Source organism: Petromyzon marinus, unplaced genomic scaffold (assembly GCF_048934315.1).
Source record: "Petromyzon marinus isolate PM22_M1 ecotype Great Lakes invasive population unplaced genomic scaffold, UKy_Petmar_22M1.pri1.0 PM_Scaffold_34, whole genome shotgun sequence".
Lineage (NCBI taxonomy): Eukaryota > Metazoa > Chordata > Hyperoartia > Petromyzontiformes > Petromyzontidae > Petromyzon > Petromyzon marinus.
Genome location: NW_027423324.1, coordinates 533,950 through 549,487, shown reverse-complemented (window position 1 = coordinate 549,487; position 15,538 = coordinate 533,950). Strand labels below are relative to the sequence as shown.

The window sequence follows — 15,538 nt, the reverse complement described above, 5'->3', positions numbered from 1 at the left end:
GTAGAGGTGGGAGTGGAGGTGGGGTAGGGTGTAGAGGTGGGAGTGGAGGTGGGGTAGGGTGTAGAGGTGGGAGTGGAGGTGGGGTAGGGTGTAGAGGTGGGAGTGGAGGTGGGGTAGGGTGTAGAGGTGGGAGTGGAGGTGGGGTAGGGTGTAGAGGTGGGGAGTGGAGGTGGGGTAGGGTGTAAAGGTGGGAGTGGAGGTGGGGTAGGGTGTAGAGGTGGGAGTGGAGGTGGGGTAGGGTGTAGAGGTGGGAGTGGAGGTGGGGTAGGGTGTAGAGGTGGGAGTGGAGGTGGGGTATGGTGTAAAGGTGGGAGTGGAGGTGGGGTAGGGTGTAGAGGTGGGAGAGGAGGTGGGGTAGGGTGTAGAGGTGGGAGTGGAGGTGGGGTAGGGTGTAGAGGTGGGAGTGGAGGTGGGGTAGGGTGTAGAGGTGGGAGTGAAGGTGGGGTAGGGTGTAAAGGTTGGAGTGGAGGTGTGGTAGGGTGTAGAGGTGGGACTGGAGGTGGGGTAGGGTGTAGAGGTGGGAGTGGAGGTGGGGTAGGGTGTAAAGGTGGGAGTGGAGGTGGGGTAGGGTGTAGAGGTGGGAGTGGAGGTGGGGTAGGGTGTAGAGGTGGGCGTGGAGGTGGGGTAGGGTGTAAAGGTGGGACTGGAGGTGGGGTAGGGTGTAAAGGTGGGAGTGGAGATGGGGTAGGGTGTAAAGGTGGGAGTGGAGGTGGGGTAGGGTGTAGAGGTGGGAGTGGAGGTGGGGTAGGGTGTAGAGGTGGGAGTGGAGGTGGGGTAGGGTGTAAAGGTGGGAGTGGAGGTGGGGTAGGGTGTAGAGGTGGGAGTGGAGGTGGGGTAGGGTGTAGAGGTGGGAGTGGAGGTGTGGTAGGGTGTAGAGGTGGGAGTGAAGGTGGGGTAGGGTGTAGAGGTGGGAGTGGAGGTGGGGTAGGGTGTAAAGGTGGGGAGTGGAGGTGGGGTAGGGTGTAGAGGTGGGAGTGGAGGTGGGGTAAGGTGTAGAGGTGGGAGTGGAGATGGGGTAGGGTGTAGAGGTGGGGAGTGGACGTGGGGTAGGGTGTAGAGGTGGGAGTGGAGGTGGGGTAGGGTGTAGAGGTGGGAGTGGAGGTGGGGTAGGGTGTAGAGGTGGGAGTGGAGGTGGGGTAGGGTGTAGAGGTGGGACTGGAGGTGGGGTAGGGTGTAGAGGTGGGAGTGGAGGTGGGGTAAGGTGTAGAGGTGGGAGTGGAGGTGGGGTAGGGTGTAGAGGTGGGACTGGAGGTGGGGTAGGGTGTAAAGGTGGGAGTGGACGTGGGGTAGGGTGTAAAGGTGGGAGTGGAGGTGGGGTAGGGTGTAGAGGTGGGACTGGAGGTGGGGTAGGGTGTAGAGGTGGGAGTGGAGGTGGGGTAGGGTGTAAAGGTGGGAGTGGAGGTGGGGTAGGGTGTAGAGGTGGGAGTGGAGGTGGGGTAGGGTGTAGAGGTGGGAGTGGAGGTGGGGTAGGGTGTAGAGGTGGGGAGTGGAGGTGGGGTAGGGTGTAGAGGTGGGAGTGGAGGTGGGGTAGGGTGTAGAGGTGGGAGTGGAGGTGGGGTAGGGTGTAGAGGTGGGAGTGGAGGTGGGGTAGGGTGTAGAGGTGGGAGTGGAGGTGGGGTAGGGTGTAAAGGTGGGAGTGGACGTGGGGTAGGGTGTAGAGGTGGGAATGGAGGTGGGGTAGGGTGTAGAGGTGGGACTGGAGGTGGGGTAGGGTGTAGAGGTGGGAGTGGAGTTGTTGAGGTAAAATGATTCCGCCACCTCTAAGGAAGTTGACTCCCCAGAGCAGAGTTCTGAGAGACCGCGCGTAGCGAGCAGGGGACTCAGGTGGGTGGCGTTCTCCCTCTTCGGTGCACGGACATGGGACGACGATTCCATGATGATGATGATGATCATAGTGTAGATGCCCAGACACGGGCCCACGGGCCCACGGTTGTGTTTTAGTTGACAGCCTAAATAGTTGAACGTTTCAGCACCGTCCTGACTGCGAGGATCGTGCTGAGGTGGGACTGCATGAGTGGTGTACTCTGTGGGTGTACTGTACTCTGTGGGTGTACTGTACTCTGTGGGTGTACTGTACTCTGTGGGTGTACTGTACTCCGTGGGTGTACTGTACTCTGTGGGTGTACTGTACTCTGTTGGTGTACTGTACTCTGTGTATATGTGTACTGTACTCTGTGTGTATGTACTGTACTCTGTGTGTATGTACTGTACTCTGTGTGTATGTGTACTGTACTCTGTGTACTGTACTCTGTGTGTATGTGTACTGTACTCTGTGTACTGTACTCTGTGTATGTGTACTGTACTCTGTGTACTGTACTCTGTGTGTATGTGTACTGTACTCTGTGTGTACCGTACACACTCTGTGTAGTCTGTGTATACTGTGTGTATACTGTGTGGTGTAGTCTGTGTGTACTGTGTGTACACTGTGTATACTGTGTGGTGTAGTCTGTGTACTGTGTGGTGTAGTCTGTGTGTACACTGTGTATACTGTGTGGTGTAGTCTTGTGTAGTCTGTGTGTACACTGTATATACTGTGTACACTATGTATACTGTGTGGTGTAGTCTGTATGTACTGTGTGTACACTGTATACTGTGTGGTGTAGTCTGTGTGTACTGTGTGGTGTAGTCTGTGTGTACTGTGTGTACACTGTGTATACTGTGTGGTGTAGTCTGTGTGTGTACTGTGTGTACACTGTGTATACTGTGTGGTGTAGTCTGTGTGTACACTGTGTTTACACTGTGTATACTGTGTGATGTAGTCTGTGTGTACTGTGTGGTGTAGTCTGTGTGTACACTGTATACTGTGGTGTAGTCTGTGTACACTGTGTGTACTGTGTGGTGTAGTCTGTGTGTACACTGTGTATACTGTGTACACTGTGTATACTGTGTGGTGTAGTCTGTGTGTACTGTGTGTACACTGTGTATACTGTGTGGTGTAGTCTGTGTACTGTGTGGTGTAGTCTGTGTGTACACTGTGTATACTGTGTGGTGTAGTCTTGTGTAGTCTGTGTGTACACTGTGTATACTGTGTACACTATGTATACTGTGTGGTGTAGTCTGTATGTACTGTGTGTACACTGTATACTGTGTGGTGTAGTCTGTGTGTACTGTGTGGTGTAGTCTGTGTGTACTGTGTGTACACTGTGTATACTGTGTGGTGTAGTCTGTGTGTGTACTGTGTGTACACTGTGTATACTGTGTGGTGTAGTCTGTGTGTACACTGTGTGTACACTGTGTATACTGTGTGATGTAGTCTGTGTGTACTGTGTGGTGTAGTCTGTGTGTACACTGTATACTGTGGTGTAGTCTGTGTACACTGTGTGTACTGTGTGGTGTAGTCTGTGTGTACACTGTGTATACTGTGTGGTGTAGTCTGTGTGTACTGTGTGGTGTAGTCTGTGTGTACACTGTATACTGTGGTGTAGTCTGTGTACACTGTGTGTACTGTGTGGTGTAGTCTGTGTGTACACTGTGTAGTGTACTCTGTGTGTACTGTGTGGTGTAGTCTGTGTGTACACTGTGTATACTGTGTGGTGTAGTCTGTGTGTACTGTATGGTGTAGTCTGTGTGTACACTGTGTATACTGTGTGGTGTAGTCTGTACTGTGTGGTGTAGTCTGTGTGTACAGTGTATACTGTGTGGTGTAGTCTGTGTGTACTGTGTGGTGTAGTCTGTGTGTACAGTGTGTACACTGGGTATACTGTGTGGTGTAGTCTGTGTAGACTGTGTGTACACTGTGTGTACTGTGTGTACACTGTGTATACTGTGTGGTGTAGTCTGTCTCTGCATTGTGTGCATACTATGTGTACACTGTTTATACTGTGTGGTGTGCTGTGTTTGTGTGTACACTGTTTATACTGTGTGGTGTGCTGTGTTTGTGTGTACACTGTTTATACTGGGTGGTGTGCTGTGTTTGTGTGTACACTGTTTATACTGTGTGGTGTGCTGTGTTTGTGTGTACACTGTCTATACTGGGTTGTGTAATCTGTGTGTACTGACTGTACACTATTTATGTTACATGGTGGACTGTATGAGTGTATATATACTGTGTTTACACTGTATATACTGTGTGTGTACTGACAATGTGTACACTGTGTATACAGCGTGGTGTACTCTGTGTATGTGCTGGCTGAGTGTACTTTGTGTATACTGTGTGGTGTATTGTGTGTGTGGACTAATGTGTGCACACTGCATACTGTGTGGTGTACTCTGTGTGCATTGACTGTGTTTACACTGTGTAGACTGGTTTATTATTGTGTGTGAACTGACTGTAAGTACACTGTATACTGTGTGGTGTAATCTGCGTTTGTGTACTGTGTGTGTACTCGGTGTATACTGTGTGGTTTACTCTCTGTGTGTGTACTGACTGAGTGTGGTATACTAACAGTATATATTCAGTGTGTATTGTAGTTTTGTAGTGTTGTCGATTTAATTCTCTGATCCATAACTCTTTACTGGACATCTGAAACAAAGAGCTTCATAGCTCCATCCGGATTACTCCTTCAGTTGATAAATACAGATCCTCATATTGTCTATAACAGCGGCGCCAACCCGATTGGTCGCGTTAACCAGTAAACCCCAAGGAATCATAACCTGGCCAACAATTACGTGGCCTTGAGGGGGGTGGTGGCTTTGACGGCTTCTTCGTTCTGTGGCAGGGTCAGATTTCGGCCTCGGCTAAGTGAGCTACAGCTAAGTCAGCCTGGCATTCATTAACGACGGGGGCCCTCTTAAGCATGAACAAAACTTACAATCGTACACACGTTCTACTTTTTTTTACATAGCCCGTTGAAAAATAGAAATATCTTAGGGCCCCAGCATTGTCATAAATCGCCCATGCTTGGGGCTCTGCGTATCTCCACTTCACGGTAGCTACGTAGATGTTAGCTACCTCGCCCGGGGTACAGGAGGTCGTGGGTTCCATCCCGACCCTGACGATGCCTGCTGCTGTTTATTTGTAATTTTTGTCTCTCCCCGTGGTTGTCACTGCGTGGATTTTTCTCCTGGTTCTCCGGTTGTTCCCTCCCCTTCAGAATCAACGTGATACGTTTAGAGTATTTGGCTGCAGCTTTAAATCTCCACATAATGGTGATGATAATGAGCCACTTCGTTGAGCTATAATTTGTGGTGGCCAGGTCGCTTCTGAAAAAGATCTACACAGCTCAGTGGACCTTACCTGGTAAAATTAACATAGATTAGTCTATATGTATCTCTGTATTTCTATGCATCTCTCTGGTGTCTCTATGGGTATCTGTTTACTGTATTTTAATTCCGATATGATGGGGCCTCTTAAGCTCGACGTAGCTTAGGGCCCCAGCATTTTCATAACCTGGCCCTGTTCCACGGTGACATCGATCAATTAATCAGTCTTTGTTTTACTTGCTAATCTCGCCCTCAAGCAGGCACCAGTGCAGATTTCCCCGCACCTCCATGTAGCATGGTTGGTTATTTACGGTGTGAAATAAGTTTAATAAACATGCATATAAACCTGTATGGTTCTCATTGCATATCTGTGCGTCTCTATGAATCCCTAGGCATTTTGATCACTGTAAATTTGGACGTGATGATAAGCTACTTCTTTGAGCTATAATTTGTGGCCTGGTTGCTTCTAAAAAATAACTACATAGCTCGGTGAGCCTTACCTGTTGAAATAACGAAAAAATATAGTTTAGTTGAAATAATTTTTAAACGGGAAATGAAATATATAAAGAAGCAGATACAGGGTAGACGAGTCTGACCAGGTGAGTCTTGCACAGAGCACGATTATTGAGCGCGATGCTCGACACGTTTTGGATGTCGCTATTGCAGATACGCAATTGCCCTTCGGAAGAACAAGTTTGATCTAAAGTTCAGCCATTCCGCAAACACCCTCGTGCTCAGCTGTTGTCAAGTCGCCCCACTTTTCCGGAGGACAGAACACAACGCAGAGATACACCTACTCAAAATTGTCTCCAAACTTTATGATTTTGTTGTTGTTGTCTATTTCGACCACCTGTCCCACCTCGTTAGGATTTGCTGGAGCAGAGGGACAGCAGACCGGATCGGCTCCACTCAGCATGGCAGCGGCGGCAGCAGCAGGTGTCCGGGACCGGGGCCTGGAGGAGGAGCTGACTTGCTCCATCTGCCTGCACCTCTACGTCGACCCCGTGCTGCTGGGCTGCCCACACACCTTCTGCAGAGAGTGCATCGTGAGCGTGTGGCGCGACGGTGCCTGCGCCTGCCCAGAGTGCCGCAGGGTCTTGCCCTTTGGCTCCAAGGAGGAGATGCGGAAGCAGCTCGAGAAAAACTTCAAGCTGGCCAGCATCGTGGACAGGTTCTGTTCCCGGGAAAAGATAGTTAGTTGGTTAGTTGGTCGGTTAGTCCATTGGTTTAGTGAATTACATTTGTTGAGCCAGCTGGCTCGGATTGGGAAAAATTTAGCCCACTTTTCACCCAGTCTCTGTCTATCTTTATGTGACTCTATGTAACTCTGTGAGTCTCCCATGTGTCTATATGTATCTCTATTAGTCGCAATATAGCTCTATGAGTCTATGTATCCCTTTGTTATTCTTTTGTATGGCATTTTTGGGGACAGCAACAGATAACAAATTGATTTCGAGATTTGATATTGATTCGACTTCTCCAGGAGTAGCCGCATGTATTTGTTTCAGATCGCCATTGAATGATCTGATATGTTGCACGATCTGAGATCTTGCACCACAGTCACAAGTGTCCACATCTTCCACGGAGTGTCCGGATCTGATTCAAGGAGGACCAGATCTTCTTCGGTAGATGAGATCCTGTTTGGAGGATTTCAGGGTCGCTGATGATGGGTTTCTGCAAGATTTTGGTGTTTGTCCAGGTTTCCTCTCATCGTGCTTTGGTGGTCTTGTCATCATCATGTATGTTCCTTGCATATTGCCAGAAAAGTTTTCTGGATTTGAGCCTGTGTGGTGGGGTCATGGAGATGTCTTTGTTTATTGGGAGGTTTGGATTTACGATGGCCTTGCAGTACTCCGTCACAGATGCAGCATCGCGACAGAGCTGCGTAGGATCGATATTTGCGAGGACCGAAAGCCACTGCAATGGTGTGCTCTTTAGCATCCCTGAAATGATCCTCATGGATGCATTTACCTTTGTGTCCACCACCTTTGTGTGCACGCTTTTGTTCCAGGCTCAGGCACAATATCCTGCCGCAGAGAAGACTAGTGCTGTGGGGGCCGTCCGGAGGGTTGTTGCAATTTGCTCCTCATGTTGTTCCGGCCAGTTTATGAACGAGATTAACTCGCAATTTTGTTTTTACAGCAGTATTCTGCAGGTTTTGTGGAAGGTGAGGCTGCTGGCAAGAGTTACACCGAGGTATTTGATGTACTTGTCGTGCTGGACCTCTTCGCCACAGAAAGTGACGGCCAGTTTCTGGTCGGCGCTTGCATTGTTCAGGTGGAATAACGTTACAACAGTTTTCCTTGGGTTTGGGCGGAGCCTCCAGTACTTGAAGTACGTTTCAAGTTTCTTGAGGTCTTCGCACAGGTCATTTTGCACCTCAATTTTGAGTCGTTCTTTGGACGGCAAGTGCTAGGTAATCGGCGTAGCCAAATTTCCGGCCGACGGTGACAGGGAGGTCACTTATATCTATATGTTAAAAGTGCCACAGCAAGCACTGATCCTTGTGGGAGCCCGTTACTGAGGAAGTGGGCTCTGCTGACAGTGTTCTCTAGGTGGACACGGTATGGCCGGTTGGACAGTAGCGATGATAGAAGTCTGAGGGTTTGCTGGGATCTGATGACCTTAGACAGCTTTAGCATGAGGCCTTCCCACCATACTGTGTCATAGGCCAGTGATTGGTCGATGAAATCGGCCCCTGTGATGTTTTTGCACTTGTAGCCAGCTTTAATGTGTGTGGTGAGTTACAACACTTGATAGCAAATGCTGTGGCCAGGGCTGAAGCCAGCCTGTTCAGTTGGTATAGTTTCCTCGAAGATCGGTGACATACAGGTCAGTAGCATCCTCTATAGAAGTCTGTACACTGTAAAAAGCAGATATATGGGGCAGAACTTATTTGGGTTTGCGGTTGATTTCCAGAATGGCAATGACCTTCATTTGTCGCCATTTTTGGGGAACTTGCCTAAGGACATAATGTCTGAAAACAATCTGGCCAGCCAGTGGCATCCTTTTTGGCCAAGGTGTTTAAGGAACTCTGGATAAATCCCATTTAATCCTGTGGCCTTTCCTGATCTGGTGGCTTTCATGGCATCAATGACCTCTTCTTCATTGAAGGGGGATAACAAGGCTGTTGTCGGTGCACATTCCGCTATTAATTGGTGGAGTTTTCATTTCACTCGCTGTCTTGTTTGCCGATCTGTAGAGATCTTTCCATTCAATAGCATCTGTGTGGCGATGGCATTGATGGGTACATTGGCGGTCTTGTTTCTCGGTGGTGGTGCCGCTCCTTGGTATCTCAGGAGGCACCAGGCTTTATGGCTTGAAATCTAATGACTGCATCGCTTCTGTCCACCTTTGGCTCCTGGATTCATTTAGGGAGTCCAGGAGAGCTTTTCCACACTCTGGGCTTCCTGACTGTATTTCTGGAGCAGGAACTCGCGTTTTCCTTTCCAGCATGGAGTGTATTCTGCCCAGTAACTCCATGGAATTTGTGAGCGGGCTGCTTGAGGACAATCTTGGTGAAACGTTCATAGTTTTCTGACTTTGGTGGATTCTGTTAGACAGTGCACACGATGGCTTCAATAAAAGGTTCCCAGTTGCACTTTCTTAAGTTGCATCATGGCACAGGGATGGACGTGATCATCAGAATTTTGACCCTGATATGCACCGAGCCTGGCCTGTGCTAACTGTTCGGGAATTGTCCAGAACCATTCTGGAAGCACACGGCAGTTCACCCGAACTTGAACACGACACAAAGCACAGGTAAAGGTTTGAATTCTTCCTCCATCGTGCGGAATGGATGGTGCCTTCATCTTTAGCGTCAAACAGAATGAACAGGTAACTAGTTGCTGCCCAGTCGATGACCTATTCACCGGCGAAAACCGCGGGATTGGTCACAGCAGGCAGCATGTTTGGGCTCCATGTGGTTCTTGGAGGTTTATATACATTTATCACAGATACATAATTGATTTTGACGATGATGATGGCTGTCAGTATGTTGTTTTCTGCATTCATTGTGGTGAGGTCCTTGAAATGGAATTTCACGTGACGTTGGTAGTCCCTGCTTAGGATGGTGGTAGCTGGCTCTCGTCGTCAGCTGTACAGGAAATTATTGGAGCAGGAGCGTGTCGAACCATCTGGATTATGAGGAAACGTCCCAGCAAGTCGCACTTGGGCCTTGATAGGTGCCTCTACGTTTAGATGGCAAACACGTAGTGACGGCCCTATTCTGCGGTAAGTTTGGCCATGAAAAGTATCTTTGGTGTTGTAATCCTGATCAGGAGGGCCATTTTGGCATTCAATCGCTGGGATGATAACATTAGTTTGTGACAAGCACGTAACAGTGCAGACCATGGAAAGATTGCCATCTTCTCCACCTTTATATCGCTTTTAGTCTCTGTATCTCTTAGTCTCTGTATCTCTATAAATCTCCTATGTGTCCCTAATGAGTCTATATGTCTATGAGTCTATATGTATCTCATCTCTATGAGTCTGTTTAACACGTAGGCTTTCGCGCCCAATATCCTCCATAATACATGTTTTTTGGGTTAGATCACATAAATATATAAATGTGTCGTTAAACCCGCCACCACCTGACACAGCCAATTTAGTAAGGTTTGTCACGTAGACAGAACATGCCAATTCGTTACTAGTACAGGACACAGCATTTACAAGTTGAGTACTCAGATTGTCAATGTTGTGGTTTTGCTCTCCAACACACCGGTGTGCTGTATTAGTAACAAATTGGCATGATATTTTTAATTGAGAAACCTTACTAATTGGCTGTGTCGGGTGGTGACGGGTTTAACGACATATTTATGTATTTACTCTATGAGTCTCTATGTATCTCTAAACATCTCTATGTATCCCTGTGAGTTTCTGTGTATGTTTATGAGTATCGAAATATCTTGATCTCTACGAATCTATACGTATCACTACGTATCTCTATGAGTATGTATCTCTGTGGCTCTGAATCTCGATGTATCTCTATGAGTCTGTTTGTTCGTGTTACTCACCTTACATTAAAACTGACAACATTTCAGAATAAGAGTTAAAATTAAACAACATTATTTCCTATGATATGTTAATTAGAAATAGTTATTTTCTCTCTCTCTCTGTATGGCACTCTGAAGCCCTATTTTTGGGTCTGCTGCGCCTTATAAATACGAACAGAGTAATAATAAAGAGTGATCAAGGTAAAAGTAAGAAAACGGTTGCACCAAAGAAGAGAGACAACCTAATGATGCAGGCATTGATGGGAAGGAAACTGACACTATTTGGACACAACAGAATGTTTTAAGTGTGGTGTTGTTGTTTGAGAAAAAATGAAAGGAACTGGAAAGAGTGAAGGACCAAAACAGAGAATGGCTTGACGACGTTATAAGAGATTGGTGCTAGAAAGATATGGTACTACTTGAATCATATTGGCACTAGAAGACAGAGAAAAGTGGAAACTAATGACAATTTGCAGTGGCCACCTACTATGGGGGCTATCAGCCCATGGATCATAATGATAAATAATTACAAAAGGCATCAAGCTACAGAGGTAGTCTTGTGACATTGTTCGTGATTGTATAACACGTTGTGGATTTACAGAGCAGGCATGCTGCAACCGCATCTTAAGACGCTGCTGTGCAGAAACAGAGCGAGTACACAACCCACAACATGCTGTATACCATAACCGAGGTTTTTTTGGGTTAGATCACGTAAATATAAATGTGTCATTAAACCTGCCACCACCCAAAACAGCCAATTAGTAAGGTTTGTCACGTAAACAAAACATGCCAATTCGTTACTAGTTCAGAACACCGGTGTGTTGGACAGTAATTCCACAACATTTACAACATACCATGTATGTATGTTGAACCTCTTTCATACCATACATAGCCAACCATGCTAATTGGAGGTGACGGGGGAAGGACAACAAACTAAACTCAATAAAGGTCCCGGTCTCTGGAGTTGTCACCTGGTTAAACAAAATATACTTGAAACGTGAAACTGTCTTTTGTCTTGCGAGTCCCTACTCATGTTTCGTGACAGTACAATACTAAACTAAACTCTTTTACATTTTACCAGATAAGGCCCACTGAGTTATATAGCTCTTTTTCAGAAGTGACCTGTCTATAACACATGAATGCTCAACCAATTGGCTTATCATCACGTGGAAATTCATAACACAAGTCAAATACTCTAAGCGCATGATTCTAAACGTGGAGTGGGAAAAATGGAGGACCCGGAGAAAAATCCATGAAATCACCATGGGAGAGGGAGGCAGACTCCAAATATACAGAAGCAGCCATTGTCAGGGTATGGGATCGAACACGACCTCCTGCATACCAGGCGAGGTACTAAACATCTCAGCACCGTGGTGCCCCAGTGTTTATTATAAATGCAGAGGAAAAAACTTGACAACAAGGGAAACATCCATAAGATCACAGGGAGAATGAACACCCATACTCTAAATGTATAGCAGATATCGGGGTCGGGATCGAACCCACGACCTCCTGTGCACCAGCCAAGGTAGTTAACATCTTGCCACCGTGGTGCCCCAATGTGGACAAGTGAGCTACGGGAGAACCGGCCACTATTCACGGTCGCTCAGTGAAGACGGTTTTTACCCATAGGTTCTCAAGTCTCAGCACGGAAGGGGAACGGCCGCTGAAGGAGCTCAACCCGAGCTTGGCACGAGTGAGGCTCCTGAATCTGGACCTCTGTGCTCAGCATGGCAAGGCACTCGCCATGTTCTGCCGGGAGCACGGTGCGTTTGTGTGCACTGACTGCGTCACGAGCGGTGCGCACCGGGGCCACAAGCTAATGTCAGCAGAGGAGGTTGGTCGGCAGGCAAAGGTGAGGTGCTCTGAGCGCGGCGACCGCGTGGTGATGGTGGTGGTTGTGGTGATGATGGTGGTTGTGGTGATGGTGGTGGTAGCGATGGTGATGGTGGTAGTGGTGGTGATGTTGGTGCCGGACGGTAAAGCTATGGTGAGCAGTGCCATGTAGGGAGGGCGAATTTACATTGGCCATTCCCCTCATCGCGTTTGTAGCCACCACAGCATCCAAAGTGTGCTCTAGACAGGTGCGAGGGGCTGGTAACCCCTCCACCTTCAATTATCACTAATCCACAAAAAAAATATACAGCTAAGCTTGTGCCGGAGGCCCCGGGGGGATAGTCATCTATGATGTCTCCTGGCCAAACGACATTTGGCGGAGCCAGGAGATTTAATCCTTACCCTCGGGGTTACTCCAGAAAGAGCAAAAAGCCACTACGGGTGGCCACGTGGAATGTTCGAATGCTCACTGCGGAGGAGAGGCTGTCACTCCTCTGTCGGGAGCTCGACCAGTACCACCTGTATCTCTGGTATTCAGGAGGTCCGGTGGACCGGCTCTGGGTCCTGCCTACCATGAGGGGTAGACAGTCCTCTACTCGGGGCAGGAGACTGCCAAACAACAGGCAGTGGCTCTTCTTCTGAATAAAATAATGAAGGAGGTGTGGGAGCGTGGCGGTGAGGTGTGGGAAGCTGTAAGCCCCAGGCTACTTTGGGCTCCCCTTCCTATAAACCAGAGGCGAGGAGTGGTGGTCGTGGTTACTTATGCCCCCACCAAAGATGAACATCAGTGGAGGGATGCAGGCAAGGCCGATGAGTCAGATGCCGTTTATGACCTCCGGTCACAAGTGGCCCCTCAGGATAGTCATCCTGTTGGGTGACTTTAATGCCCGAGTTGGTCATGATGCTGGCACCTGGTCTGAAGTGATGGGAAGGCATGGGCCGGATCAGCTCAATAACATCCGTAGGAGGCTGCTGGCTTTTGTGCAGCCCATGATCTTGTAATTACCAAGACGCTTCTCCGGCATCGGCACATCCACCCAACATCATGGATGCACACCAGGTCAAAGCAAGAACATCTGCTGGACTATATAGTGACAGAACAGTGGATGCAGACCCATATCCTTGGTACCAGGACCCACTGTGAAGCTGATCTGCCCACTGACCATCGACTTATCATCTGTAAGATGCACCTGCCATTCTTCCACTCTGCTTTTGGGTGGGTACCCAGGACCCCATTCAAACACACAATGACCTGATCTGAGCTAGCTGATGAAAGTTGCAAGCGAGAATTTCATCATTGCTTGCAGCTGAGGTTGACCTCGTCCCGGACTCCTCATGATGCTGAGAGGAAATGGGTGAGATTTAGGACTGTGGCTCATGCAGCTTCAATGGCTGCTTTAGATACACGGTCCAAACCTCCCAGAGACTCTTGTGGACAGAGAAGGTATTCAGGCTGGCTGATAAAAAGCACCAGGCCCACTCTCACCATCTATAGCATCCTACATCAGAGAATGAGGAGGCTTACCGCAGCTTTCACTCGGAGGTTCGGAGAGCCGTGAGGAGCTGCAAGGACGGGTGGTGGTCGCGGGTTGCTGAGGAGATGGAGTCTGCCTCAGTTGCTCGCGACCACAAATCACTCTAACGCCATCAAAAACATCATTTGCAGTGCCACAACTATCACCATCATTAGGGGAAAGAACGGTGATCAAATCTCTGGCCCCCAGGAACAGGTTTTCAGATTTGCTGAACATTTATGTGAGGTTTTGGGGGAGAGGAAATCCCTCAGCCTGGAAAACATAATGGGGCAAAGTGGGGATGACCCTGCTGAGGCTGCAGTGTCTTGAATATTGGAAGACGTAGTCACCCCCTGTGAGTGGCTGGCTGAGGTGCCATCTGTTAAAGAAGAACAGAAGGCAATCCAGAGTCTGAGACCGGGAAACGCACCAGGCAGAGATGATCTCCCAAGGAAAATGCTGAGGGAGGGTTGCGTTTGGGCACAGACTGCCCTACATGACATCATAATAACAAACGGGATCACTGGACAGGTTCCACAGGATTGGAAGGATGCCCTGGTGGTCCCTCTCTTTAAGAAGGAGGACCGCACAGACTGAAACAACTACAGGGGCATCTCACTCCTCTGTGGTGGGAAAGGTTCTGGCAAGGATTATTCAACATCGCCTTGCAAGTCACGCTGAGGAGAGACTTGCGGAGCCCCAATGTGGTTTCAAGGCCTATGATATCATTAAAAGGTTATGGCTCTGGGCTGTTCTTCGTGCTTTCAGGAATCCCTTAGTCTCTGCTCACAATCATTAAGGACCTTAATGATGGTGAGCGAGCCCCGGGTTAAACTATGTGGCCGGGAGTCGGAGCCATTCCCTTTTCACCTTGGGGTGCGACAGGGATGTCCTCTGGCTCCCACATTACTTAACATCTATTTCGACTATGTAGTTCGTGAAGTTTTCAGTAGCTGTACTGGAGGAATTTTCATTTGGTACAGATATAATGGGAGGCTGATCAATGCCTGGATTCGGTCAAGGGATGGCTCCCTATTGGTCAACCATGTTACGTATGCCGATGATCTGGTGATTGCTGCTCACTGAGAGGAGGAGTTGGAGGCACTGCTGCTGAACCTGGAGCGTGCAACTAAGAGGTGGGGCCTTACCATCAGTCCCACCTAAACTAAGCACCTGCCTAGGTATTTTGTACCATCAGATACTCCACCCCCACAACTCTCAATTGGTGATGGGGCAGTTGTGGAGATAGTGGAGTGTTTCCCATACCTGAACAGTGTGCTCATGTCCGGCTCTGGTTTGACAGCAGAGGTCTTACTCCAGATCAGTCAAGCGGCATTAACTTTTCATCGGCTGCGTATCACTGTGGAAGCTACATGGTCTGTTGCTCCACACGAAGCTTTGGGTCTTCTCTGCCACTGTCATGCCCTCCCTTCTCTATGCTTGCAAAACGTGGACCCCCCTAATGAAACATCTTTGCCAGTTGGAAACATTTAAGCTGGCCTGCCTACGATCTATCCTGGGTTTAACAAGGTTGGATTGTGTAAGGAGCTCACAAATCTTTGAAAATTTTGGACAATGTCCCAGTGGTGAGCTCCTCCGGCAGGCAAGGCTGTGTTGGCTGGCCTAACCAAAAGCCAACGCATGCCCTGTGCCGCTGGCGTGCAGGGGTCTGACTAGGAGCTTTGGATATGTTCGTACCTACTCCCGTCGCCACACCACTCAACGCCGCCAGACTTTTGTCCAGTTTTCCAGATGCTCGATTCACAGAGGCAGAAGTGGATACCTGCGCAAAGAGTATATTTAGAGTGCGGTTGAGGGTGCGTAAGTCCCAACAGCACTTCTTCACTGCAATAGGGTGGAATCCAGTGCAAAGGGAGAACCCAGGATGACTGGCCCTCTTCCAAAGTTGCAGGAGGCTGCCGGAGCTCCAGTCTATCGGAGGACCGCCTTTCGCGCGCCACCAGCACGTTGCTTTAATCTCAGGGTGTGCTCCCCTAGCTTTTGTCTTCCCAGACTTATCCACAAGGCAGTGGGAACACGGCTATAGACACAAAG

General features: G+C 48.6%; 1 protein-coding gene across 3 annotated transcripts in view; it reads left to right on the top strand.

Annotated features, from left to right (window-relative positions):
• The first annotated feature begins 1,706 nt into the window (after positions 1–1,706).
• The window catches only part of LOC142923225 (tripartite motif-containing protein 14-like), a 28,099-nt gene continuing 14,267 nt past the window's right edge, over positions 1,707–15,538 (top strand). The window contains exons 1-3 of one of the 3 annotated variants that reach the window (XM_076064162.1): positions 1,707–1,824; positions 6,010–6,313; positions 11,766–11,988. In XM_076064162.1, coding sequence (XP_075920277.1) covers positions 6,057–6,313; positions 11,766–11,988 — 480 coding nt within the window. In that variant the 5' untranslated portion in view covers positions 1,707–1,824; positions 6,010–6,056. Of the gene's footprint in view, positions 1,825–1,892; positions 2,001–4,109; positions 6,314–11,765; positions 11,989–15,538 lie in introns of those variants that run through there. The other 2 variants (XM_076064163.1, XM_076064161.1) reach the window with 2 other exon arrangements.